The sequence below is a fragment of the Elaeis guineensis genome, chromosome 5 (assembly GCF_000442705.2).
Source record: "Elaeis guineensis isolate ETL-2024a chromosome 5, EG11, whole genome shotgun sequence".
NCBI classification, from domain to species: domain Eukaryota; kingdom Viridiplantae; phylum Streptophyta; class Magnoliopsida; order Arecales; family Arecaceae; genus Elaeis; species Elaeis guineensis.
Window position 1 is genome coordinate 128,038,759 of NC_025997.2, and position 26,473 is coordinate 128,065,231.

Below are 26,473 nucleotides of genomic sequence, written 5' to 3' on the forward strand. Positions count from 1 at the left end.
CCAAAGAAATTGTCCTTGGGGGTTATTCCGGGTTGGTGAGAAGTTTTAGGATGGGAGGAGGAGGAGGAATCCTTCGGCATCATCTATAAGCGCTTCTCCCTCTCCCTCTTCGAGACCCCATCCGATTGCATCCCTCTTTCCAGCTCCTCCTTCTCTGAACCCCTCGCCGAGGGCTCCCGCATCGCGCGTCTCATCTCCAAGGTGAGATTGATCGACTCGGTTCGTTGATTCATTGCTCAGATCTGAAAGTTTTTGGTTGATTTGGATTGCAGAGTTAATTGGGGGAGCTACGTTATAACCTCGATCGAGAGGGTGCTCGAGGGGTTGTTATGTGAGCTCGAGGTGTTGTTCTGTGAATCAAAAACCATGGCCGGAGAGAATTATGTCTTGGTCTGAGACGAGCTCGGCTTGGCTTCTACAATCTGTATGATTGCAGTGTAGAAATTTTCTTGGATTTGTTCTATTCTAGAAAAGAGAAGAAATTTTGACTAAGTGAAGGATTGAGTCTGTCACCACTGTGAGAAAAATTGTGATAAAAGATTCGAGAGGATGTAGTGGAAGGAGTCGAGGGAGTTCAATCCCCCTCTCTTGCTTTATAGCAGCGGGTTATCAAATATATTTTTTATTTTTTATTTTTATTTTACAATAAAAATTATAAAAATATATATTTTTTTAAAAAATAAAAATATAAAATATAAAAATATAATCAAATACATTCTTAATTTATTCGATCCGTTTATATTAAATTTAATTTATTTAATAAAAAAATTAAGTGTATCTATTCGAATTATCTATTTAATAAAGAAATTAAATTTAAAATTAATTTTTTAAATGATTTAATAAATAAATTAGATTCATATTGATGATTTTTTAATTTATTTTGTAATTGATTTGAATTACTTGATTGTTGTAGAATTAACGGCTATGATTATCTGTATGCATGTGATCATGTGGTGTAGGAAATGACTTTTTTTTTTTTTGGGGGAATTAATGGAATATGACCATGACATGACCCTCCTCAGTGCGATAAGATTTCCAGCATGTCATGATCCTTGTACATCACTTCTTCTTTCGGGTCATGATGGCTGAATATAAGGTTTTTTCGTTGGTCATGCAACTGAAAGCCTTGTGGATGTGACATAAGTATGCAATGCGATGTCAAGATCATTGTAAGGGTGAGATGCAGCTTGGAGTTTAGTTACTTTGGATTTAATTTAACCTTTTTACTCGCCTGAGTTAGCATCATGGATCAAATTTGGCCAAACCGTGCAGATTGAAGTCATAATTTTCATATCTATGCACAACTTGGTTGAATTGAATTTAGATTCAAGGTCTAGCTCCTCAATTAAAGATGGGCCTATCCTATACGTCTTGCTGTCAGCTTGGTGTGTTTTATCTTTTATCAATCTTACACTAAAATATGTAATTTCATGCATTTTGATCTGCCAGTCTTTCTAAAGTAACCAGGTGTTACGATCCCTTTTTTTTTTCCTTTTATTTCTAATTAGTCCCATGTTGCCATCATTTAGGGCCTGTTTGAATATTCTTATGTGATTGGACTACAGTTTCTATAAAAATCGGGCCTATTAGCTTATATATTCTCTAAGAGCCCGGTCAAATTCAGCCTCGATCCTATTATTTGGACTATAAAAAGAAAAAAAAGATCTACGAAGATATATATATTTTTTCTTCTTATAGGATTTTGGCTAGGTGATATTTGGTTGATATATAATCATACTTAAATAGATTATTCAATGTATAAATTTTATAAAATTTTCTATCCAATTTTGTAGGTATATCCAAATAAGTCGTTAAGATCTATTTTGGATAGTTGGATCTAAAATCTCATGAAATTCATGGATTAAATCAATATAATCATCAAAATCAGATTTGATTCGATCTATATTTATAAATAGTTAGAGTAGTTCTGAAGTAGATTAGTTCAAATTCCATAAAGACATAAAAAAGATACAGTAAAATTTTTTTTTTTATGGGATTCGAGCCAGTTTGCTCCAAAAAAATTCTATGTATTTGTAAATATAAATTTAGTTCAACTTAATTTTAATGATTATATTAATCTAACTCATAAATTCTATAACATTCTGGAGCTAACTATCCAAACAAGCTCACAATGACCAATGGTGATGGATAAATGTATGATGTACCCACCTCAGATCCAATGTACCTTGTTCCGTTAACCCTTATTGGTTGAAGGGATTGAGTTGGTGTGGGGCGTGGGTTTTCTTTCCATCAGAGGGGTGTTCGCTTTGATGTTGCAGTACGTGAGGGAGACCCCTTTTAGGGTCCATAAAAAAGAAATAGGATAGCTAAAACCATATTACATACACATTCTCAAAAAAATTAAGGTACAGTCTTATCAAAAAAAAAAAAAAAAAGGTGCAGGGTTATTTCACCTGTACACTGTCTCGTGGGGTTGGACTAAAGTTTTGGGATCAAATGTCGCCTTTCCAAGAAGGATAAATAAATGGACAAAAAGTTACTTGCTTTCGTCTTCAAAAAAATAACCTGGCACCTGCATTGATACCATACCATTTTATTTTTTACACTCAAAAGAATCTTTTAATTTAGGATAAATTACAGAAACAATCCATAGCTCAATTTCACTTACACTCATATATTTTAAAAAGTATCAAACTGATTCTTCTAGTTAGTCATCTATCTCCGTTAATAAAAATTTTTAAAATTACAAAAATACCCATCTCCTTCCTCCTTCCTCCTCCCTTTTCTCTCCTCTCCGATTGATCCTCTCCTCTATGACCGACGTCTCTCTTTCTCTCTCTTCCTTCCTCCTCCTTTTCTTTCTCATCTATTTCTCCTCCTCCCCTTCCTCCCTCCTCCTTTCTTCTCCTCCCCTTTCTTCACCCATTCTCCTTCTTTCCTTTATTCTCCATTTTCTCCATCCATTATCCTCCCCCCTTTTCTCATTCTCTTCCTTTCCATGCACTTTTTCTCATCCTTTTTCTCCAAGCCACCCATAAACTATTTCTCTTTACGGCGGCATTCTCCATCTTCATCTATTTTTGCTTTCTTGATCTTCTTCCTTCCTATCCTCTTCTCCTCTCCTTCCTCCTCCATCATATTCCTTGTTGGCGGCCTCTCTTCCCTCCTCTCCTTTCTTTTTATTCTCTTTTTCTTCCAAATCAACCCATGAGTCCAATCCTTTAAGATGGCCCTCTCTAAATTAGCCTTTTCTCACTGGCAAAAAAATTCTTCTCCTCTCCTTTCTCCTCATGTATTTCGCTTCTTTCATGATGGCTCCATCCACCTCTTTTTCTTTCTCATCTATTTTACCTTCTCATTCTTCTTTTCCTCCAAACCGCCCATAAGCCATCCCCGCCACGACAACCCCTTCCACCTCCACTCCTTTCCGTGATAACTCTTTTTTTTTTCTTTTCTTCCTCCCCATCCTCTTATCCTTCTTATCCTTCTTTTCTTCTAATCTATTCTTTACCCGTGATCATTCTTCCCTCCTTCCCTTCCTTTTCATCCACTTTTCTTCTCATCTTCTTCTATCTCTAAATCCATCCATGAATAAAGAATATTTTCATCCATTGAGAGAAATCTAACACTGTTTATTGATAAAATAAATGGTTGGACCATATTGGAATATATCGATAACTAAAAGGGCCAGTTTGACACTTTTAAAAGTACAAGAGGTATAAGTAAAATTGAGCTAAAGTTGAAAAAATATTTATGTAATTTACTCTTTGATTTATTATGAGATAAATGAAAGAATATTTAATTAATTGAATAACCTACCCAGAGCCAACCAATTAAAATCTCCAAAACCCATCACTTAAATGTTTCTGAATTGTTTTAAACTATCATTGCGATAAGCCAATACGCATCTTTATTTTGAGGTCTTCCATACATTCTTATCCCAGTGCGAACATAAAGGATGATACTATTTGATATAATGATCACTCGTATGTTTAGGTTACAGTTTTCCTTTGAGATCATAAGGCACTAAACTTATGTTTAAGGGAGATCGTGAGAAAGAATAGATGGGATTGAAAGAATAGATAACCTCCGTATATCCACTATTTGGCTCAAAAAATTTTAGAATAGATAACCTCCATCCATTTTAGACCACAATTTCACATCCTCCCAATTTGAAAGAATGTAAGGAAGGATGAATGAAGTATGTAAGAGGTGGATTTCTATGTTGATAAAATTATCTCTCATTAATTTTTTTAAAAAAAAATTAATTCTTGTTCATCTTTTTATTTATTTTATTTATATATATTATTTATTTTTCTTATACTACTTATCCTATACTATTAAATTTTATTAATAATTATTTTAATTTTAGTTCAAAATTTTTATAATTATAAGTAAATAATTAGATTTATCTTTTTATATTTTTTATATTCACTATTTTAATTAATTATTTGTATAAAATTAATCAACTATTAAAATTAAATTATGAGTTATTTTATTTATTTATATAACTAATATATAAATAAATCTATCTATATATAATTAATTTATATAATTCTAATATAATTTCAAATTATAAAGATTATAAGTTTATACATTATTTTAATTTTTTAGTAAAATAAGTGTTATAAATAAATAATAATAATAAGGAGTTGCTTCAGTGTTCCTTAATTATTTTTTATTAGATAGGGATAACTAAGGAAGTTTAAATTAAAGGTCACTAAAGCCTTTTGCTCTTGCCATCGCATCTCCTCGTGCCGGCTGCCTCTCATCGCATCGACCAGCTCCTATGCCGGCCCTCTCACCGCATCGACCATCTCCTGTGCCAGCCCTCTCACCTCCCTGCCTCTCTCTCTCCCTCTCCTCATGCCATTCCCTCACTGCTTCTCTACATCGACTACCTCTCGATCTCCTTACTGCCATCTCTCCTTACACCGATCGCCTCTCTACCGCATTGGCCACCTCATGCATCAGACCCCTCCCCTTGTCGACTCTCCTGCTCCTCCCTCTCCTCAAGCCATCCTCTGATTGGCTCTTTACGTCAGCTGTCTCGCCCTCCTTTTATCACTACCTCTCCCTGTGCCAACTGCCTCTCCACTACATCGACCATCTCAGCCTTCTCTCTATTGTGTCGGCCATCTCTCGCGTTGGCTCCCTCCTCTTGTTGCCTCTCCTTCTCCATCTCCTCACACCATCCCCTTGTTGTCTCTCTACATCAGCCACCTCCCACATCGGCCACCTCTCCTCCTCTTCCCTCTCTTTGCACCATCCTCCTCCTTGAGTGGCGATCTCGGCCAATCTTCTTTCACGATCCTCCTCATCCTCCCTCTCCTAGCACCATCTTCCTCCTCCTCGAGTAGTAATCTCTCACGATCTTCGAGCAACAGTGATCCCATGATCTTCGAGTAGTTCTCCTCCTTCCGCAATCTCCTCCTCCTCGGCAGCTCTTCTCCTCCTTTCCTTCTCTCATTCTCATCGATTGTGGCAGTGATATAGATTGCAAGGATCCTCAAGACCATCATGAACCAGGCCATTGATGCCCTACTCCTACCTTGGACCCCATCTTTCGACTTAGCCACCTGGATCATGGAGTAACCTGTAAAACAAGTCCCAAATTAGAGGTTGTGGCTCCGGGGAGGATCCTCCGATGTTCAAATCAGAAAACAGAGAATAAATGAGCAGCAACAGATTCTTTGAGAGAGATTTGATTGGACTTACTTGAATCTTCGAAGCTCTGATTGTTTATATAGAAGGATGTTGGACAACTGGTTGCATAACTGTGTGATCGTGCGATCTCGAGATTGACGGACCATTGAAATTGCTATAGCAGATGAGATGATTCAGCCCTCGATTGCTCCCATAAAATGAGGAAATCGTTGCTGGTAGCATACTGAGTGGGAGATTTGAATATCCTTTTGAATAATCTCAAAGACCGTATTTGATCTTTTAACCTTGTTGAATGAGTGGTGTCACCTCATGGCAGGTGAGGGTCCCACCTATTAATTGCATAGGTTGTTAATTAGGAGAGATTTTAGTCTTCATATGCTCTCCACATAGGGATATTTATTACTTTTGGCCTCAGCTCATATCAGTATAGATGCTCAGGATACCTCGTATCAGCATAGAGAAGCTCATATCAGGATCAGCTCAACTCATATCAGGATCAGCTCAGCTCATATGAAGGTAGCTCTTCACAGCATGCATATGGCTCAGCTCTTCACAATATACATATAGCTCAGCTCTTCAGGGCATGCCTCTTCACAGCATAGTCAATAGAGCTGTAAATCCGAGGCATCCATGATACCACCGTAACACACACATTTCTTTGCAGGCCATAGTGGACGCCCTCATCCCCTGCGTCACTACCCTCGACAACAACCTTGATGACCTGCATCATCGTCCCCACTATTCCAAGACTCGTTCACTATTCTAGAGGACTTGCCATCTCTTTTGGTGTGAAAATACTCCCATAATTTAAATTATTTACCGCACCAGCCACACACATGATCAATTAAAATCAGTTGCTGGTTGATAAATCAGCGCCATCCTTCCTAAATCGGACCATAAAAAAAACTCTAATAATAAAAAGACTAAAAAAAATTTTGGAGTACCATAACAAAATTCATAATAAAACTATCTTTTATCAAAGGGCAATTTAGTTAAATTTGTCATAAAAATATTATTCATCATTTCATTTCATTCCTTCTATACCAAACATAGTAAAAAATCATTTTCATCTATCTTTTTATATTTCAACAAATAAATAGCTCTCTCCCATCCATTATCTCTCTCATCCATCCTTCCTCCCCTATCTATCCTACTTCTAATCCATCATTCACACCAAATAGAGGGTAATAGAGATAAAGGCAAGTGCTAGATTGGAATTGATGTATCAAATATATGATATGGCTGCATTTCATGCGCAAATGTCTAAATTGAATCTAGCAAACTAAAGCATATTCAACCATCCAAGCTACGGTTCAAATAAATGATCATCGTTTCAAATTTCATAAAATCCTCAAAAAGCTCCCTCACCTTAATACAAAGGCAAAACAATCTCCTCCTTATACCAAACTTCCAATTAATATCAAACATGAAAGCATGAAACATTTGTGCTCCAAACCCTGTTGCAAACTCTTCCTCGATGAATACAATTTAATAATGACAATTAAACATGTTGTACAATGTCTAAATTATGTAGAATTAAAAAAAAAAAAAAGAAGAAGCATCTTTTTGGTGGTATTATAGTTTTATCTTTGCATCCATACCATCAACCAAAAACTAAACCAAAACTTGCATTTTTAAGCACTTATTTGGATCCAGAGACAGATTGTCGACTCCTTATTCTTGATTAGCTTTGTGTATGAACTACAAAGCACTGCTGGCAACAAGAACCCACCTCATCGTAAAACAAACGACTGTTCGGTGGCTTCTGCGAAGGCTAACATGCGAGACATCTTAACCATAGCCAAAATTATTTGTATACATTAATATCCGAATCTGATACAAACCAACCTCCATGGTTATAGGCCCACAAAGCACTCTTGGGTCATTTAAAATGCCCATTCATCAATCTGGACCTCAGCCCACATGACGGTCACCATCAAGAAAGTCCCAAATTAAGGTCGAAACCGAGAGACCCCACCTTCGTCCCCCTACCGCCCGCGTTTTCCGAATAAAATAATCCGCATCAATGCATGAATTAATACGTTAAATAGATCGACACGCAAAGAGCAATAGCCGTCGCATTCACACCAAGAAACAAACCCCTTGCCTACCCGTCGGCGCGCTAAAATAAATAAATAACAGAATAAAAAAACGTGAGCGAGAATAGGAAAGCAGCCAGCCTACGGAAATTAATAAACCGAATAATACAGCGAGAATGAAACAGAAAACGGTAGGTGGGGATAATAATAATAAATTAAAAAAATAAAAAAAAGAACCGCGCAAGAACGAAAAAGATAAAGAGAGTAGAGATCTCCGCTCCCATTCCCCCCCAAATCAACGGAGCCTCATCTCCCCCAGTGGGGACGAAGTCTTCTCGTTGCGAGCTTCTTCGTCGCTTCCACCCCCACATTTCAGACAAATCTCCCGATTTTTTCCCAATGCGCCCACGATCCGTCCACAAAACCCTGACCCTAACACCATTCCTCCTCACCGATCTCTTCTCTCAAACCCTATCCCCGTAGATCCACCCAATCTCTCGAGAATTAGCGAGAATTGGGACGAGTTTGCGAGATCGAGAGGGGGAGGGGATGAACGGAAAAGGGAACTCGCCGCCTCCGGCGCCTTTGATGACGGGGCGGCTGTTCACTGTGGGGCTGGTGACGGCCTGGTACTCGTCCAACATTGGGGTGCTCTTGCTCAACAAGTACCTTCTGAGCAACTATGGTTTCAAGTATCCGATCTTCCTCACTATGTGCCATATGACGGCGTGCTCGCTCCTTAGCTACGTCGCCATTGCCTGGCTCAAGCTGGTACCGATGCAGACCGTGCGGTCCCGGATCCAGTTCTTGAAGATCGCGGCGCTGAGCCTCGTCTTCTGTGGATCGGTGGTCAGCGGCAACGTGTCGCTGCGCTACCTGCCCGTGTCCTTCAACCAGGCCGTCGGGGCGACGACGCCGTTCTTCACGGCGGTGTTCGCCTACATCATGACCGTCCGCCGCGAGGCCTGGATTACCTACATCACCCTCATCCCCGTCGTCACCGGCGTCATCATCGCCAGTGGGGTCAGTTGGTTTCACCTTTGCCTCCCTTATGACTTTTTATCTCGGTATCGAATTTATCACTTTTGGGTTTGATTTGGCTTTTGAGGGATGTCTGCTTGCTGATCTATCTTAATTTACTGAATTTGGGGCCTGGTGGGCTTTGGAACTTATCTAGAAGTCTAATTAGCCATGCAGGTTTCCTTTATAACATTTGTGGGTATTCGTTAGCCAAGAATTTACCATTTTGCATGGATTTGTTTCCATTTTTATTAATGTCAGATGTTCTGTTAGCTTTTTTTTTTTTTTTTTTTAAAGGTTTAGATCCAAGTGGAGATGTTCTTTTTAGGATAACAAAGCTGCTTCTCGTGTATTATGGTTCTTAGTGGGAAGTGAGTGGTCTTTAATGATTGTATGGAAACTACTCCTGGAAAATCATCGTCCGATCTAGTCATATTAGTATATGTGACCTTTTCTTCTTGTTCTTTCGTGTTTTTTTTTTTTTTTGGTTGGTGGTAATTCATGGGAGAGCAAACTATATTTTACTACTAGGTTGTCGCAGCCCTGCTGTTTGATTCTTCTTTCTTTGTGGTTGTTGTGTTAGTTTTATTTTCTTGACATTGCTTGTGCTTATTTCCTTATGCTTTGAAAGTAACTGAGTTATCCCAACTGCAGATTGGTTGGCTTTCTTTCTTCGTTTTTAATAATGCACATTATTTATTGTCCTTCAGCTAAGTCTAGTTTCAACTTGGATCCCTTGTTTCCGTGATCGAATGATGAAAAACATGCAAACTGTATAGGATCATTTGCTGGAATGGGATAAGTGATTCTTTTATAGGATCCCAGTGGGATCAGAGAATCAACTAGGTATTTGTGATCGATCAGCTTCCAGTATGACCCAAGACTTTCTATCTGTGTCCAGAATAACATGACAATCACAGGTTGTTGTTTCGACCTTAAATTGATCTTCTTCTTTCTCGAACAGATTTTTTCTGGACTTGAACAAGAATTGGTCAGAAAAGCCCAGATCCTCCATTGAGAATAATTGATACAGCTTGCCGTTGCTAATCATGGACACAAAAGAATCTCATCATAAAACCACATATTTTACTTATCAAAGATCGTCTTGTCATTTATAGATTTTTTGCTTACATATGTTCTAGTATTTCTTGTCGTATAAATGTTACTTGTTGAATTTCGATGGTTAGCTTGAATAATTTTCTCCTTGCTCTAGGATTTATTTACAAATATATGTATCATTGTAGCTCTTTTTAGATGACATGGTTGAAATCTGTCAATGCTATGAGTAGCCTTAGACCATGGGCTTGTAATCACATAAAGTAGCCTTTTTGTTTCTTTGACCCTTTTTAAAAATCTTTTGCAACTATCAATTGCTAGGTTTCATTATATACACTTTAAATTAAGATTTTGTGTCCAATATTAAAGTATAATGTCTTAAAAAAATGTAGGCTATAATAAGCAAAGCAATCATGGATTCACCTAGCACTTAGTCAATTGTTTAGATGTTGAGGAGCTGAGAAAGCTTATGGTACATGGAAACTCTATTTTTAAGGTTTCTAAAACTGTCAACAATTTTGGACACTTGAATATGGCACAACATGACATGAACGGCAACATACTTAATTTTGAAGCATTCTTTTTGAGTCAATAAAAAGTGCTGGATTGGCATATTTCTTTTAAGAATGCAATTTAGGGAACATATTTCTTCAAGTGCACCAAGTGCAATTATATTTTCAATAAAAAAATCATCACAATTACGTGTGCACCTTAAGCAAAGCGTCGTTATATTCTTAATATAATATCGTCATGGTTAATTTTGAGTTAATGTTTTTGAATCTGGACTGATTCGTTGGCTTCACCTGTTCAGCCCCTCATCTACAAACCATTGGAGGTCACTCAAGTCATACCGAACTAACAAATTTTGAAAAACCGCTCAAACTTTTTGATTGTGATGATCTGTCCTTTGAATGACTCAAAATGTTTGGCTAAAACAGTTTCATTTGATTCAATTGGACTGCTATGAAAGCAAGGGGGGGAGGGGGGGAGCAGCAGTAACTTGCCCCTATCTTAATCTCGCTCTCTTTGGACCCTTTTTGATCTCCCTTTCCCTTTTTATCATGGCCATCTAAATAGAGGTTGCCAAGCTGGTGTGGATCGAGAGGTCACCATTGGAGAAGAGGAAGATGCTACCATTGGATTGTTAGGTAAAGGGAAAAACCGTGAATGGCTTCCTGCTAGTGAGACGAATGCATCTCAGCTTTTGGGGAAACAGGAATTTTGAGCATCTCACAGGAGATGCAGAAGGAGGAAGAAGGGGAACAGGAGCGGTGCTGGCTGTTGGGGGAGAGGAAGAAAAATAAAACTTGATCATATCATTGTTAAGACATCATTCTCCGTTGTTGTTCATCATCATCCCTCCTCTATTCAGTATTTGCAATCCGTCGTCTTTCCTTTGTTATGAAATATGAGTTCTAAGAATAGAGTTGGTCGGTTGGGTGTTTGAGAGAGCTGAATGGTAACCTGTGAGCAAACCATTAAACCATGACTCAGCCCAAAAAATGGGCTGATCTGGCTCATCGTGTTCAAAAAAATGATCTGAACCTATCTTAAATAACCTGAAATGAACTAACAATAACTTAAACAACTTATGAACTCATGGCTATTTTATTATTATTATTTTTGGTTAGTTAATGGATATCTCATTCCCTCCTTTTCAGTTTCTTTTTCTGGACAAGCATAAAAAAAATGACTAGTGAAACATACACACGCATGTGTCTTCATGGAAGGTGTCCGAGTAATGCCTTATAAAGTGAAAAAGTTTAGAATCAAGAAAAGAAAAACCAAGAAAAGTAATTTTTTAATACAAAAAGAGTAACCCTTGCCCATTATTTTAGTTGCTATAGGTGATGATGGTTGTACACATTGCTGGTGTTGTGAGAAGCTTATATATATATATATATATATATATATATATATATATATATATATATATATATATATATATATATATATATATATATATATATTTGGTTTTGTGGGCGGGGTGTGTGGAGGTAGTTAGGAAAAGGTTGTTAAAGTTATCATGAAAATGGAAACCTATGTAAGGGCATCTCTTAGAAAAAAATTGGATCTATTGTGCATTTGGATATCAAAATCAAGTTTTTTATACATTGGTCTAGTGGAAAATTAAGATTTTAGTAAGTAAAAGGGTGGGGGATAAATGGGGTGAAGGGGAGAGTGAGTGACAAGTATAAGGAATGCAGGTGCTGCCTGCAAGGCTCATCAAACTGGAATTGGACCATCGGCCAGCTAGTGGTACCATTCGGTTCGGTTTGGTATGCCCTCGTATCAGACTGTACTAGGCTCGAACCGATATGGCAAAGAAAGCGGAGGAGAGAGAGAACCAGGGTGGAAGAGAGAGAGGGGGGAGGGAGGGAAGGAGAGTGAGAGGCCGGGCGGCCATGGCAATGGCTGCAGGAGGGCTACAGATGACCGTGATGTGCGGGATAGGGTGAACTAGAGAGAGAGGTGGGAGAAAGGGAAGGAGAGGGAGATCCGGTCATGGCTGGCGGTGGCCGCCGGAGGGCCGGGGAGGCTGTTGGAGAGTGTTTTGAAACATATAATACTTAACACAAGTATCGAATACCATACCCAAGAAATATTTGGCAAGTATTAGTATATGGTACCTATCTAATATGCATCCAATGTGGAAATGTCATGTCATTGGAAGTGTCTCTGCTTCATGGATCCAGCATGGCTTGAAATCTTGAATCATATAAAACCTCCCTTCTCCTTCTCCCCAAATGACTTTCCCAGTAGAAGAAATCCTTATCTAAACTAGCCCCTCTTTATTCATCCAAGCAACTCCACCTACTCTCAGTTATCTTTATGGATTCATTGCTTATTTCCGTGGATTCTCCTTTGGAGTTCTCAGGTATACCAATTATTTATTTTTAAAATTATAGAATGTAATCTTGTACATTAACAATGTTCATTTTCTTGGCTCGAATTAAAAAAGGTTTTTGAATGAAATTTCATATTCAATTTGGCATTCGCTTAGTTATATTTGAAAATTTTAAGCATTTTTTTATTATTAATTATTATTCTTTTAGCTGTAAAAGAATATTTAAATTCTTGACCCAATATGTAGATTCGACCTGATTTGGTCCAACCCAAACCCAAAAGTTTTGGGCTAGGACTGGCTACGGCTTGACCCTGACCCAACTTGGATGACCTACGAGGTCTCATATCTTTTCATAGGTCTGATCTGATCAGCCAATGGCTTAGGTTTGGGTCCAAAATCAACGTAATCAAGTCATATTGGGGTCAAGAATTCAAGATGCCTTCGTCCACCTCGCCCTTTTGCAACCCTACAGATGATTGTGGAGCACACTGCTTCAATAGCTTTATAAACAACTAATGATGGATCCATGCTGCTCTATATAAATAAAAAATCTTGAACTTCAATGCGATGTTTTGGGAGGTTCTAGATGAGTGTCACCCAAGCTAGAGTTGCCTTATGTATGGTTTGGAGGGTTGTATTTATTGACTTACACATGAAAAGAGTGGATAAGAAGTTTGTGCAATTTTATGGGAAGTCAGCTTATTGACATCTTAATAGTTTGCATTTCCTTGGCCTTGGCCAATGCATGAGGTATTTGTATTCTGGTATCTTACCAAATCTGAATTTTATTAAACTCTGAACGTGAGTATCAAGGGCCAGTTTTAGAAGCAATAGGGGCAACACAAGCATGTTGGCAACGTTCCTGTGTGAAAACAAAACCAACCGCATGAATTGCAATGGCAAAGATAGGCACGTTCACCTATATAGTTATCATCTTCAGGCCATCCCCAACCTGGAAAAACAATTATAGCACCTTTCTTGCTGCATCTGCTTTAGTTTTATAAAAGTACTGTCATTTCTTTCAATCACAATGATCCAAAAAATAGCACTTGTAGTTGCAGTGCATTTTTCTTTTTGCTTCTTCTTGAGTCTATTAGTTATCTTTAACCATGCCCTTGAGGGGGAACAGAACATCATCATGGTTTCTTGAAATTTTCCCTCCCAAAATTTCATTTTCCAATAAATATGGGGTACCGTATCGCTGGGGGTATGACAGGGATATCTTAAGAGGAACAGTTGGCCTTTATATAACATCTTGGATATTTAGAAAGAGGATTAGTTGGAAAGTTTGAATGATGTTTAACCAGGGTAAATTTTATTTTGCTGGAATACGAGCATTTTGAGAGAAGATGCTTGTACCCTTTCGTGACCAGTTGCTTTTCAGCCATTCTCTAGGCCATGCTAAGAACTTTTTCTAAAATCATTTCATATCTTTTTCTGTGCTAAATGTATCTTCAGGATTCTTGAGGACATGAAAGCCTTTGATTATTGATTGTTATTTTTATTGTCTTCTACTATGTAGGGTGAGCCGAGTTTCCATTTGTTTGGTTTTATCATGTGCATTGGTGCAACTGCTGCCAGGGCATTAAAGTCAGTGCTACAAGGGATTTTGCTGTCTTCTGAGGGGTAATGACTACAATTTTCTTCTAGTGCATATACACATGCTGATCTTCTTTGCTCAATTGAAGCTATACTGTCTCATCTTCTGCAGATATCTTAGGTCTTAGCATCCGCAAATCTGATTGTTGAGACATTTTATGATACAACTAGCCATCACATAACGGAGATTATTCTTAGACTAGGTTCTTTTTCTAAAAAAGACTGGAAAACCATGTTAAATTTCTCTTATCAGGTTTATCTGTAAAGAATATTCACACTTTTTCGATTAATAAGAATATTCACACTTTACTAACTCATATATACCTATGATCAGGGAAAAACTGAATTCAATGAATCTCCTTCTATACATGGCTCCAGTAGCAGTTCTTTTGTTACTCCCAGCAACACTTTTTATGGAGGAAAATGTTGTCGGCATTACACTAGCACTTGCTAGAGAAGATATCAGAATTATATGGTTACTGTTGTTTAATTCTACTCTGGCATATTTTGTGAATTTGACCAACTTTTTGGTGACCAAACATACCAGCGCCTTGACACTCCAGGTATTCTCCATATTTGATCTCTTTTTTGTCTCTATACCTCATGGTTTATATAGATTGTCATATAACTTTTTTACATGAAAGAAGGAAAGGACAAGCATTTCCTTATTTAATCTAATTCTTATACTTTGCTCATGGACCGTAATTTGCTTAATGGGTAGACTATTGCAAATATTTACCATTACTCGGTGTTATTATGTGGAATTGTCGATACTAATTTCATTTGATGTTAGTGTCTGAGGCCTACTATCTCTCTTTATATTGCTTTTGTTTTCTGATTAGTATTCTGCAACAAAACCTTTGCTGGTTAATTCAACACTGGCAACATGAATGAGGGATTAGAAGTATCTCCGAAATATGATACCACAGACAAGTTATATCATATGTGGTATTGGACTTGGTTGCACCAAGGACAATGTTTATGATAGCTCTCAGCATAGTTGGTTCAGCTGTTGTCTGTCTTGAAGCAAACATCTGATAAGAGAAGAGGTTCACAAACGGTGACAGTATCATAATAGAAGAATATTTGAAAAAATACTTAAAGCAGATGAAGTTGAAGAATGAGTTTGCACCAATGCAAATTCAAGAAAAAGGTAATCTAAAGGAAGATATTAATAACAAGCTAGGGAGGGGGTTTTCAATGTTGCTGTTAGAGAAATGAATTAGTTATGCATATTGCATATTCTTCATTTACTTCACCTCCTGTTAATAAGTTGTTATTGGCCTTGCCTCTGAACATGCACAATCAATAAGAGAGGCAGTTGCTTGATTGGCTTTTGTGAGTATTAAAGTATTATTACAGCATCAATGTTGTCAGAATAGTACAACAGTATACATATCATAGAATAGGGCTACCAAACACCAAAATAACCTTCTTGATTGAATATGAACCAGAATTTCTGCAATCAAACTCATGAATATATAGTTCGTCATTGTTCTTCCAGCTGCTGTAGGATTTTCATGACAGCTCTGGTGCTGGGAAAATTTAGAGCTAGGTATACGTAAACCCATAGCCTTGGAAGTAAGATGGAAGTGATGGTCTCTGTAATATATCTGGCACCTGCGAAATTGTTAATTAATGATGGAGATGTTTGTTGATCTTGCAGTGCCCAGAAGTTCACTTACATCAGTTTAGCATGCATCAGGGTGATTGATTAAATCCAATTTTTTTCATTTTCACAGGAGATTCAAATATTCTAAAGCCACATACACAATTGGGAGCTGAAACTTGTAAATGTTTCTTAAAGACTGTATTGACCTTGAAAAAATTTGATCCAGCACAAAACTTTTCTTAATCTTTCAAAAACCAGAACCTTAGGTTAAAGTCAGCTACTTGATTCATTTAGGACGCATTTGGCCGATAGATTGGTTTCCAGTTTTCGTCGGTAAGGGGTTCAAGTTTTCTAGCAGCTAAGCAACCATAAACTTCCATGCAGTTACTCAGATAGATCATGACCTAGGAAAAAAGTTCATGGTAGTTGTTCCTATTCTTTCAAATATTTGTTCTTAGGTAAAAAAGCTCTATACATACTCATGACTGATGTAATTGACATGAAGTGGACATCAATTGACCAAATTCTAAGTTAATTGGGAGTTTCAATATTTTAGCATAGAGTGGCTCTACAGAGACCCATGCTGTCATGCAGTGTTGTCCATGGTCTGGTTGGCCACATTTACACAGATGCTGGAATTCTAAAGGAGGATATACAATGGCCCCATTACTGGATTTCCTCTATGCAAATGATTGATAGATTGTCTTTAACCCTGCGAAACTGTTTTGATGATGACTAAGCAGACAATGAGGGCGGTATCTTCCAGAGAGAAGATATGCTGCAGTCAGTATTGTTTATGGCAGTCATTGCAGTTTGTAAATTATGATTCCTAGACCAACATAGCTGTTCGTTTTGCGAGACTGGTTCAGTTTTTCAATAAAGTAACATAATCTTTGTGTTTTTTGATCATAGAAGATTGCTTGTTATATTTCCGAAGTGCTGGTCCAATAAATTTAACTGGTGTAGAAGTATTCGTGGACCACAGCCTAGGCATCAGCATGAGTTATCAGCTTTTCTTGGGAAATGAACTTGAGTGATATATCCATCCAGCATAAACACATCAATTTAGTCTGGAAATGATTCCATATACAAACATTCCATTGATTTAGTGTCCCCAAATCATTAACCGATGGATAGAAGCCATTAAATTATCGAAGCTCTATCCTTTCTGAAGTTGAATATTTATATGCTATTTAAGTCAAAAAGCTTAATTGCTGTGCAAATAATGTAGTAATTTTGCCACGTTTCTGATAAAACATATGAAATGGACTGCAAGTATGGGACATGCCTTATTGTTGTCCAGATCTTCATAAAATGTGAAAGTGCTCTAATTAATACATTCTTCTCTCTCATGATTTCAAACTGATTTAAAGACTAAGACTCAATATGGCAGTTTGCTTGTATTTAAATGTCAAAGTATGGCTGAAATTTTACAGTATTTTTGTGAAAGTTACTGCTGAAGTGCTACCCTTTTCTCTATTCATTCCCACTTCCATTCTTGGATTATTTTGTTATTTATCTTTTAGGATGCATTGATTATTAAGTGAGCTTTTTCTAATGCCAGGTTCTTGGAAATGCCAAAGGTGCTGTGGCTGTTGTAGTCTCAATTTTAATATTCAGGAATCCAGTATCAGTGACTGGGATGCTTGGTTACACTCTCACAGTTATTGGGGTCATTCTTTACAGTGAAGCAAAGAAACGAAACAAGTGAGCATCTCTAGAACAAATGTTCATTGTTTTATACCAGAGTTGCAATAGCTTTTCCCAGAAACCTGAGGTTGCTTGGCATGTACATGCGGCTGATTCATGTCCTGCACCCTATTCTTTTGCGGGAACCTGATAAAGGTTTCCATCTGTATCAACAATTAAGACCAGTTAGCTAGTAGGGTAGAGAAATTTTGGAATAAAGAACAGATTGGCCTTAATTTTCTTCTTTGGGGTACATGCTCTCCCAAGATCATCCTGATGAAGGATAGGATGCTTGTAATTCTTTGCACAAGTACAGGCTTATACTCTCTTGATATATTGTTTCAATCCTCTTTTTCATTTGTTATAATATGTTTTTAATTTTCAAACAGTTCTCAATTTGGAGAGGATCTAAATTTATTATTCTTCGATGTTTTATCAGATGCTACACGCGCACCCACACGCGCGCATCCCATTATTCATGCCACCTCTCTTTTTCGTATTTTTGGCGTTAGTCCGCATTGAGTAAAATTCTGCTCTGGCGAGTCTGATATGCGTTGCTTCTTTTTAATTGCTTGCAATGCCGCCGTGGTCCATTTTGAACTTCTTAAATCTTCACAGATTCACTCTCACAGCTCAAATCTCACACCAAAACTGGAGCTTAACCAGCTCAGTCAAGAAAAGGAAAAATACCAATCATGTCAGTCACTTTACTTGCCATATCTTTGGCTCTACCCATGCCAACATGATGCAATAAGCGGCCTGGTTTTGGTCAGTATTTAACCAACAGACAGAGCATTAAATAATGAAAACAGCCAGTGACCTACCAACTTCACAGCAATCATAGGCGACCAGAATTCTTTTTGAATTTCCAACAACAAGAGGAACAAGCCACATTAGTTCCAATACGCTATTCCGGTACTTTTTTTTTTCCGCCGGTGTTCGGTATAGCCTATGCAATGAGCTCGTATTTTATAAGACCATCCCAACTGATGCCCAAGAAGCTCAAGAAAGGGTGTCATAATCCGGGCTGAAAAGAGCTTGAACTGAACTTGAGAGTAGGCATCATCATAGAATGAACATTGGTCAAAACCAATTTCACATATTGGGCAAGTTCAGCCTGCAGATCAGGTTACTCGTCCCCTAAACCTGAAGGCAGCATCGGCAAGCGGTCTTGGGATGAAAGAAGATGACCTCAGGCCTGATAAGATGACCTCATGAGTCAGATATCTGAGGACAGGAATATTTTGATTATACCTAATACTTGTAAGGGCTTTTTGTTACCAACTAGAAATGTAATTCTTCGATTATAATAAGATTGCCACTGTTTCATTAACCAACAGGATTATTTTCTTCCAACAGCTGCAGCAGCAGAGATGGAAGAAAAGAAACAGGGATTATAGACAACACCGATGCTGACATCTATAAGCCCAACTGCATTTGCCGTGAAATTTTGATTACATCAAGGCCTTAAAGCTGAACAAAAATCTTATGAGGCAGGTACCATAGTTTGCATTTTAAAAAAAAAACTTATAAATCAAATAGAGATTGAATTTCTTCTACTAACGGAGCTCGTTAGTTTCATAACTGAAATAATAAAAAATAAAAAAAATACATGCCTAAGAGACACCCTTTATAATCACCTATATTCTCTTCCTCATCAAGTCTCTCCATTCATTATCTTCCTCATCAAACCATTTTTTCCGTCCGTAAGATCTTCTCCTCTTTCAATCCCGCATGCCATCTCTCCTATTCATTAGATCTTCATCGAGTCATTTTCTCCTCTTCTTTCTAAGATTTTTTGCATCTAAAAATTCATGAAAACTGTGTATCATTTTATCTAAAAATGTGTATGAAAATATTGGATAAATATTTTATTAGATGTATATCAAGTGATTATATACTATGTACTGATGACTATTAAGTTCGGTAAACTATGTATCAATTTATCTATAAATACGTATTGAGTCATTATAGGATTTGTATCAAAAAAGCTTATCATACGTATCAATAAACCATTTAGTGTGCATCATTTGGTCATGTGCTATGTAATGATGAGGGCTATATTCTAAAAACTATATATCGCTTTATCTAGAGATGTGTATTAGAATATCGGATAAATATTTTGTTAAATATATATTAATTCATTGTATAATGTGTACTGATAAATTATTAAATCCGATAAACTATATATCAATTTATTTGTACGTGTATTGGATTGTTGCTAGGTGTGTATCAAAAAAAGCTTACAGTATGTATCACCTGATTATATTGACTTGTTTGATGATTAATTTATTTAATGTGTATCATATAATCATATAGTATGTATCACTAAAAGTATGTGCTGAAATGAGGAATAAAGAGAATGTTATTTTTTTAATCACAAGACTAATAACTCCGTTAGTAGAAAAAATCTTTGACTTTTAGATTTATTCTTTAAGATTGGTATTAAGAAAAATGTAGCAAAATATGAACTCTACCCCATATGATATTTTATAGTGCCCACCCATATGATTTTTGTTCCTCAAAGTTTTGCTGTGGAACTTGATGAAAATTTTGAGGAATTTGATGTCTATACCAACTAATGGACAAAAATTACATGTAACTCAAGGTTTTAACAAGAGATTTGCATCTCTAAAACTGAATGAGACCTGGTTTTAGTAAAAAATTGATCAAGACAAACAATGCCATATGAGAAGCTTGATTTTAAGTGGCTTGTAATATGAATACAGATATCTCCAAACAAAAAAAAAAAAATTAATACAGATATCTCCAAATTTTGTAGAAAATAAGAAATATGATAAGATTGCGTTTCCTAAAAGTAGCCTTAAGCGATCTCAGACATGGCTAGCGTTGGTTGCATTTCAAGTAGATTCAAAGCTAGCCACATACATGAATCAAAACAAAAAAAACTTCCTCGAGAACAACTTGAACAAATAACTCCATCATTTTACATAACAAATAAAACTCAAAACTAAACTCCAAAAGTTCAAAAGTAATCCTACAGAAGACAAATTTCTCACACAAGACTTGCAACAAAACACGACTTAAGAACAAGAGCCAAAATTTTAGCGGTTTCCATAATGTAGTAGTGCATTCCAACATCCCTATATATGCCTTTCTTTTTTGCCCCTAGGTATAAATGTCAACCTAGAACAAAGTGCAAGCAGTGACTGCTTAAATTCAATCTGGGCATCTCAACAGCTAGACAGAATGGAGAGTGCGATCATATAGATGGGCTAAATCATTTCAAGTATTATCTGAAGCCCTGCATCAGCTAAGGTCAGAGAACATGAAACACTTTCAATTGCAAATGCAGTATGGAGCAACCCAAAAAAGTCAAAATTGAGGCTTTCATGTTTGTGACAATATTCCGTAACAAAAATGAAGGGAACAAGAAACCATGCCTAAAAGGACCTTCAGACATTCCTTCACCAGATCAAAGCAGTTCATTAGTTTGGCTGCTGCATTTTCTTCCAAGACTTCCCACTCTATTCAACAAGCTTATTCAACCCAGCAAAGTGGGTCTCATCTTTTTTTGCTTCAATTTCATGTATTGCTATTAGATCTCCTCTCTTGAAGATTCCACTTGAGGGTAAATCATCTTACCAATATTCTAATAAAATAAGCGTTCTGAAATTTAGGGTTGAATGATGAACTTACGGATTAGGCAAATACTCCTAAGAAGCAAGAAATCTCATTACACTGCCAAACATCTTGGAGGATTCATCCCTATTTACTGACACCTTTCATACCGCTACATTCTTTGTAAAACAATAATTCTAGTTGTAGTGATGATGATCCTATCACTGTGAAATCCAATGTTCAACGGGCTCATAAGCATAAGATTCAATTTTAACTCAAAAGCGACTAAAAACTCACATGGCTGTGGGTGTCAAGCCATTAATAGCATTGAACATTGAAAGATGGCTTACAGAAGATACTCTACCATAAGAAATGCATCCTTCGGTCTTTCCTTTGTGCAACAGCATTTTACCAAGTCAGTGAACAGATAACATTTTCATTTACATTTCACATACAACTGCAAAATCTATCACCATGGACATGATTTACGCAGATCTCAAAAGAGGAATTTTCTTTCTTCCATGGACTACTGTGTTTTGAGCAAGATTTTAGCTTGTGGAACCACTACTTGTGGAACCACTACTCTGCATTTTTAGTTAAAAATAATATGCAAATACATTGTTTTCTAAGGGAATCACTAAACTAGCTAGGGGAATCATTAAACTAGCTACCAACCGACAGTGCACATGAAATTTTATAATCTTGAGCAATTATTTCTTCTGTCCCTTAGAAGTTACATCAGGCTGTTGACCATCAATATCTTTCCTCTTTGGACTAATACAGAGCATGACCTGAACATGCAAATGATATTTACTACAACCATACTTAGATAAGACTAAAAACAAGGTAGTCATGGAGAGCATATACCCTATTCTTAAAGAAAGTTCAACCCTCTTTGGTGCTGCAAAAATATCTATTGTAAACCTTGATGTCCATTTTAACAAATAGATAAAGCCATACAACAGGCAAGGAATGCAAAATTGAAGAAGAAACATGTCAGATAATAAACTTCAATGGAAAAGTCAACTAACGAACTTAAAAATATACAAGAATTTATAAAACGCACACCATACGCAACAATATCCTTGCAACTAAGGTCTAGCAAATCTAGCACCCTGACTATGATTCATTGCCTCAATGCACCACCATCTACGCATTATCAAATCCACCATTAGATTTTTTTTAGGTGGAGACCTTTCGTTTAGTTTTTGTTCTACTACTAAAATTGAGAGAAAAGGAGAAGCAAATATGTTCACCTTTAAGATATCGAACATGACAGGATATGATGCTACTTCCCTGCTCTTCTTCATGATAGATGGAAAATTTAGCAACGAATATTGGATAAAACCAAATCATCATGAAGAATTGGGACTGCCTTCGTGATCAACGCACAGATGGGAAACTAGTACAAAACAGATCCAGAATCAGCTTCCTTTCAAAAGAACAAGAATCCATAGACCATATTTTCAAGCAAAGGCAAGCATACCGCACAAATAGAAATAGAAAAGAATTGATAAATCAAGTAGCAGCAGTATTATTATAATAATTAGCACAAGCCTAAAAACCAAGATAAAGATCAAATTCCCCACAAGAGGAAAAAGCAGCAGGGTTTGAAGTACCTGTTCAAACCCTACTTACAAGAACTGATTGCACTGGAGATTACAATCTATATATGAAAGGAAATCTAGCAAATACTACACAGAGCTCTGAGATAGACTTAGCAGAAGCGTGCAGATTTGGTGAACCCATGCAAAAGTAGAAGACAAGGAGTCATGATGGAGAAAATTTAATTAGCTAGCATAACCCTAAAAGACGAGAAAAAGCTTTATTTGTCCCAAAAAATAGGGGAAAGAAAAAGAAAATGTCAGGGCTACAAAACCAGGAAGACCAATAACCCGTAATTAATCAGAAGAAATAACGAGATGGATACAATAAACTGTGAAAATTAATCAAGAAAACCCGAAATATCATTTAAACATTCCATTTCCCAAGAAAAGAAACGAAAAGCAAAAAAGAAATGCCAAGAATCCTAATTAACCTGAAGTCAGCAGGAAAAAGATCTACATGGAAAATCGAGCGAGAAAAAATCATTAAACAAGTAGAAAACCAAGAACTCTAATTCACCAGGATTAATCAGAAAAAAAAAAAATCATAATGGCAGGACATACTATGATACGAAAGAAAATCCAGCAAGAACTAGGAAAAAGATCCACATAGACCTCAGCATCATGGATTGATATGAACCATCGGAAGAAGAGAACGGATTGGCACGAACCATCGGAAGAAGATAAAGGAGGAGATCGTCTTGGTCCTCCGCAGAGATGTTGATGAGAAATGGAGATCCTTAGATTTGAGAGAGAAAGATTGGAGGGGAATCGAAAGAAGCCTGAGGAGGGTTTAGGGTTGGCAAAAACGGAGGAGATAATTTTGACCTTGGGGTAAAGGTAGATTGATGGCTTGGGACTGCAAAGATGATACATGGGCATATGAAGCCTTTTAGCTCCAAGGGGGAAACGAATTTCCTGATCATGATTTCATAATGAAGTATCGAGCACTATCTGCTGCCACGTGGCAAAATAAATTTTAAGGGTAAAGTCACCCATGTATACATACGGAAAATAAGCGCTCACGCCAGCGTCTAAGCAATTCTTATTCCAACCAGAGGTATATCTGTTTTCTTCCGTTCCGTTGGAACAATTTAATGAAGCTCGTACCGTCCATTTCATGTCTCTATCAAGTCTCTACAATCTACAAGTAGGATCGAATCCAAGGTTCACACAAATAAGAAAAATGCCATCTTTCAAACAAATGCATTGGGGTCTTACCAAAAAAATAAAAAAAACAAATGCATTGGGGGATCCCACAATTGTTAGGTGGCTTTCGAGTTCTACACCTTCAGATAACTCGTCCGATTATTCGAGAATAGGAGAGCAACTCTTTAGTCACGTGAAGTAAAATATATTTATAAAAAGACAAATGATGCTGCAGTTTGAATGGCAAAATATAGTGCTGACCATAGGAGATTTATTTTATGAATGACTGCCATATAGGTATTCAATCTGACCGTTGTTAAATATTTTATTTTATGATGTTTATGAATATATTTATTTTAGATTATAAATCAAATTTATCAAAAAATAAAAATATATTACAGCATATATAGTTCATCAATTTTATTTTTTTTCATCATCATTTTTTTCGTCAAATGACAGAGAGAAAAAAAAATAGTTCCGCACCTATTTGCACATTTTGTAGGTCATAAAAAAAGAAGCAGCTCTCTTCCGATATCTAGCTAGCCTCATGGGCTATACATAACTAAGTAAAATACTTAATTATCTTTTGCTCTATTTTTATGTGCATTTTGCACACCACTTTATACCGTATATTTCCATCAGAACAATCAAACCTTGCAAACCAGGGGCCATTCAAACCATAAGGGATACGTGCTGATGTATATATAGAATAGCATATTGCCAAAGAGGCAAGCGTAATGGTGGATCTTTGTGGAAAAACCAATAATGCATCAGTAGATAAGAAGTACTTAGACAATAATGATGACCATTATAGCGATGGATAAGCTGTCATGATCACGATGCGAGACCACGAATAATAGGATTATGATATGGCAAGACACCGACCCTAGTGATTGTACTGCTGATGTGATCCGTTGCAATGGATGCTACATATGGATTCCAATGGCAAGCTAATGCGGCTCAATCAGTAAAGATGTGGTAAATATTTTATTGAAGAGAAACAAGAGTAATGGAAAGTATTTAAAAATGTGGATCGTAATGGCCGGACTCTAGAGGACGGAGTTATTGGGATGAACGTTGGAGAAATACAGAAATTTGTGGTGCAAAAGATGGTGAAAAAGTTTGTGAAACACCATCCTAGTGACCAGGTGGTGGTGGTGGTGGGATGCCGACCAGGATGTGCACCGTGAAGGTTATATAAAACTACGATGGAAGTGATGATTGAGATAATAATGAAGACCATGGGGTCCATGATGGTGGCAGAGCGGTGGTAAAATTGCCTAGAGAAAATGACAAGAAATAGTAACGATCATGATGATGTTTGAAGGTGTAAGACATGGACATGATGATTGATGGGAGGGATGCGGTGGCAAAAAGGTGCAGCTTGACCTCAGATTCCAGTCGTTGAATACATGATAGATGTACCTGTACTTAAGGATGAGCATGATCCGATATGGACCAGTTTCATATTTAAATCTAAACTGAATCAATTTTAAATAATTTAATATTTTTAAAATTAAATCAAATTAATAAAAAATTAAAATCAAATCAATATAATTTAAATAATTTGATTTGATTTAATTTATCAATTTATTATATATATATATATTTTATAATTCATGAAGATTTATTTCTTTTTCACGTAAGAATACCATCAAGAGAATTTATCAAATAAAATGATTTAAATTAATATAAAATATTATCGTTCAATAAAATAAAATTTTTAAACAAACATTATCATTAAGGATTAAGATAAAGATCTCCAACATATTATAAAAAAAATAAACAATCTAATAAGTAAGTTACTTAGGATTTAAGGCTAATCAACACAAAACCAAATTGATAAATAACATCATAAATTTAAAATTATTTTTTAATATATTAATACTTAAATATAAACAACATTCTAATCAAAATTACGTCATTTTATTAAAGTCGATCCGATTCGATTTGAAAATAATTTTATTTACTGACAAATCTAAACCAATCTAAATATATTTTTTATATGTCAAAAACTAACCAAACCAAATCGAATAAAATTTTAAATCAAACCAAACCTACGGTATAATTTGGTTTCACCGATTTGATTGGTTCAGATTCGATTTTTGCTTATCTTTATCTGTTCTTATGAAAGACCATTTTAGTTCTTATGTCCATTGCGATTGTGAGTTGATGGAAACAATGGAGATTAAAAAGATGGTTATTATGACACATGAACTATGATTAAAGTGTAAATACACAATAGGTGAGAAAGCGGCGAAGACACCAATTGTGCAATGGATATGACCTTGTGGGTATTTTAGGACTGTGCCTGTTTGATGAATGCTGTCTCTTTGAAGGATGTATTAACTCATGCTCTCTCCAAAAACGCTCAGCTTTACATCGTGTCATGTATTAAGAGTGATGGGATAGCAAATCTTTGATCTGATGTGCACCAATATATCTATATCAATCAAATGTATTTAAAATATAGCCACATAAAGTCGTCTCCAGAAGACACATAGAATACTAGTTGACCACCTCTTCCCTCAAGTTTTCCTGAATAACACAAGTATACATATGCTGATCGTCCATGATCAAATAGGTGATAATTGATACTTTAAAACAAGTAACTTTGGTCTTCAAACAGTACGCATAGGAATTGTTG

General features: G+C 36.5%; 1 protein-coding gene and 2 long non-coding RNA genes across 3 annotated transcripts; 2 read left to right on the forward strand and 1 right to left on the reverse strand.

Annotated features, from left to right (window-relative positions):
- The first annotated feature begins 65 nt into the window (after window positions 1-65).
- Window positions 66-492, forward strand: LOC105045800 (uncharacterized). The gene is made up of 2 exons (XR_832136.3): window positions 66-201; window positions 273-492. It is a non-coding gene; the product is annotated as an uncharacterized lncRNA (long non-coding RNA).
- A 7,437-nt stretch (window positions 493-7,929) lies between these two features.
- On the forward strand, window positions 7,930-17,877 carry LOC105045799 (probable sugar phosphate/phosphate translocator At3g11320). Its single transcript, XM_010924201.4, has 4 exons — window positions 7,930-8,690; window positions 14,114-14,217; window positions 14,525-14,753; window positions 17,367-17,877. The coding sequence occupies exons 1-4, from the start codon at window positions 8,217-8,219 to the stop codon at window positions 17,511-17,513; spliced, it is 954 nt and encodes a 317-aa protein (XP_010922503.1). The 5' UTR covers window positions 7,930-8,216; the 3' UTR covers window positions 17,514-17,877.
- A 298-nt stretch (window positions 17,878-18,175) lies between these two features.
- LOC105045798 (uncharacterized) lies at window positions 18,176-23,584 on the reverse strand. The gene is made up of 3 exons (XR_832135.4): window positions 23,293-23,584; window positions 22,330-22,475; window positions 18,176-18,689 (listed from the first exon to the last, which is right to left on the reverse strand). It is a non-coding gene; the product is annotated as an uncharacterized lncRNA (long non-coding RNA).
- Between the last annotated feature and the right edge of the window lie 2,889 nt (window positions 23,585-26,473).

Coding starts and splice junctions, on each gene's coding strand:
- LOC105045799 (XM_010924201.4), top strand. CDS start 8,217: ATGAACGGAAAAGGGAACTCGCCGCCTCCGGCGCCTTTGATGACGGGG. Junction 8,691..14,113: donor GCGTCATCATCGCCAGTGGG/GTCAGTTGGTTT, acceptor TCTACTATGTAG/GGTGAGCCGAGTTTCCATTT. Junction 14,754..17,366: donor CCAGCGCCTTGACACTCCAG/GTATTCTCCATA, acceptor TTCTAATGCCAG/GTTCTTGGAAATGCCAAAGG.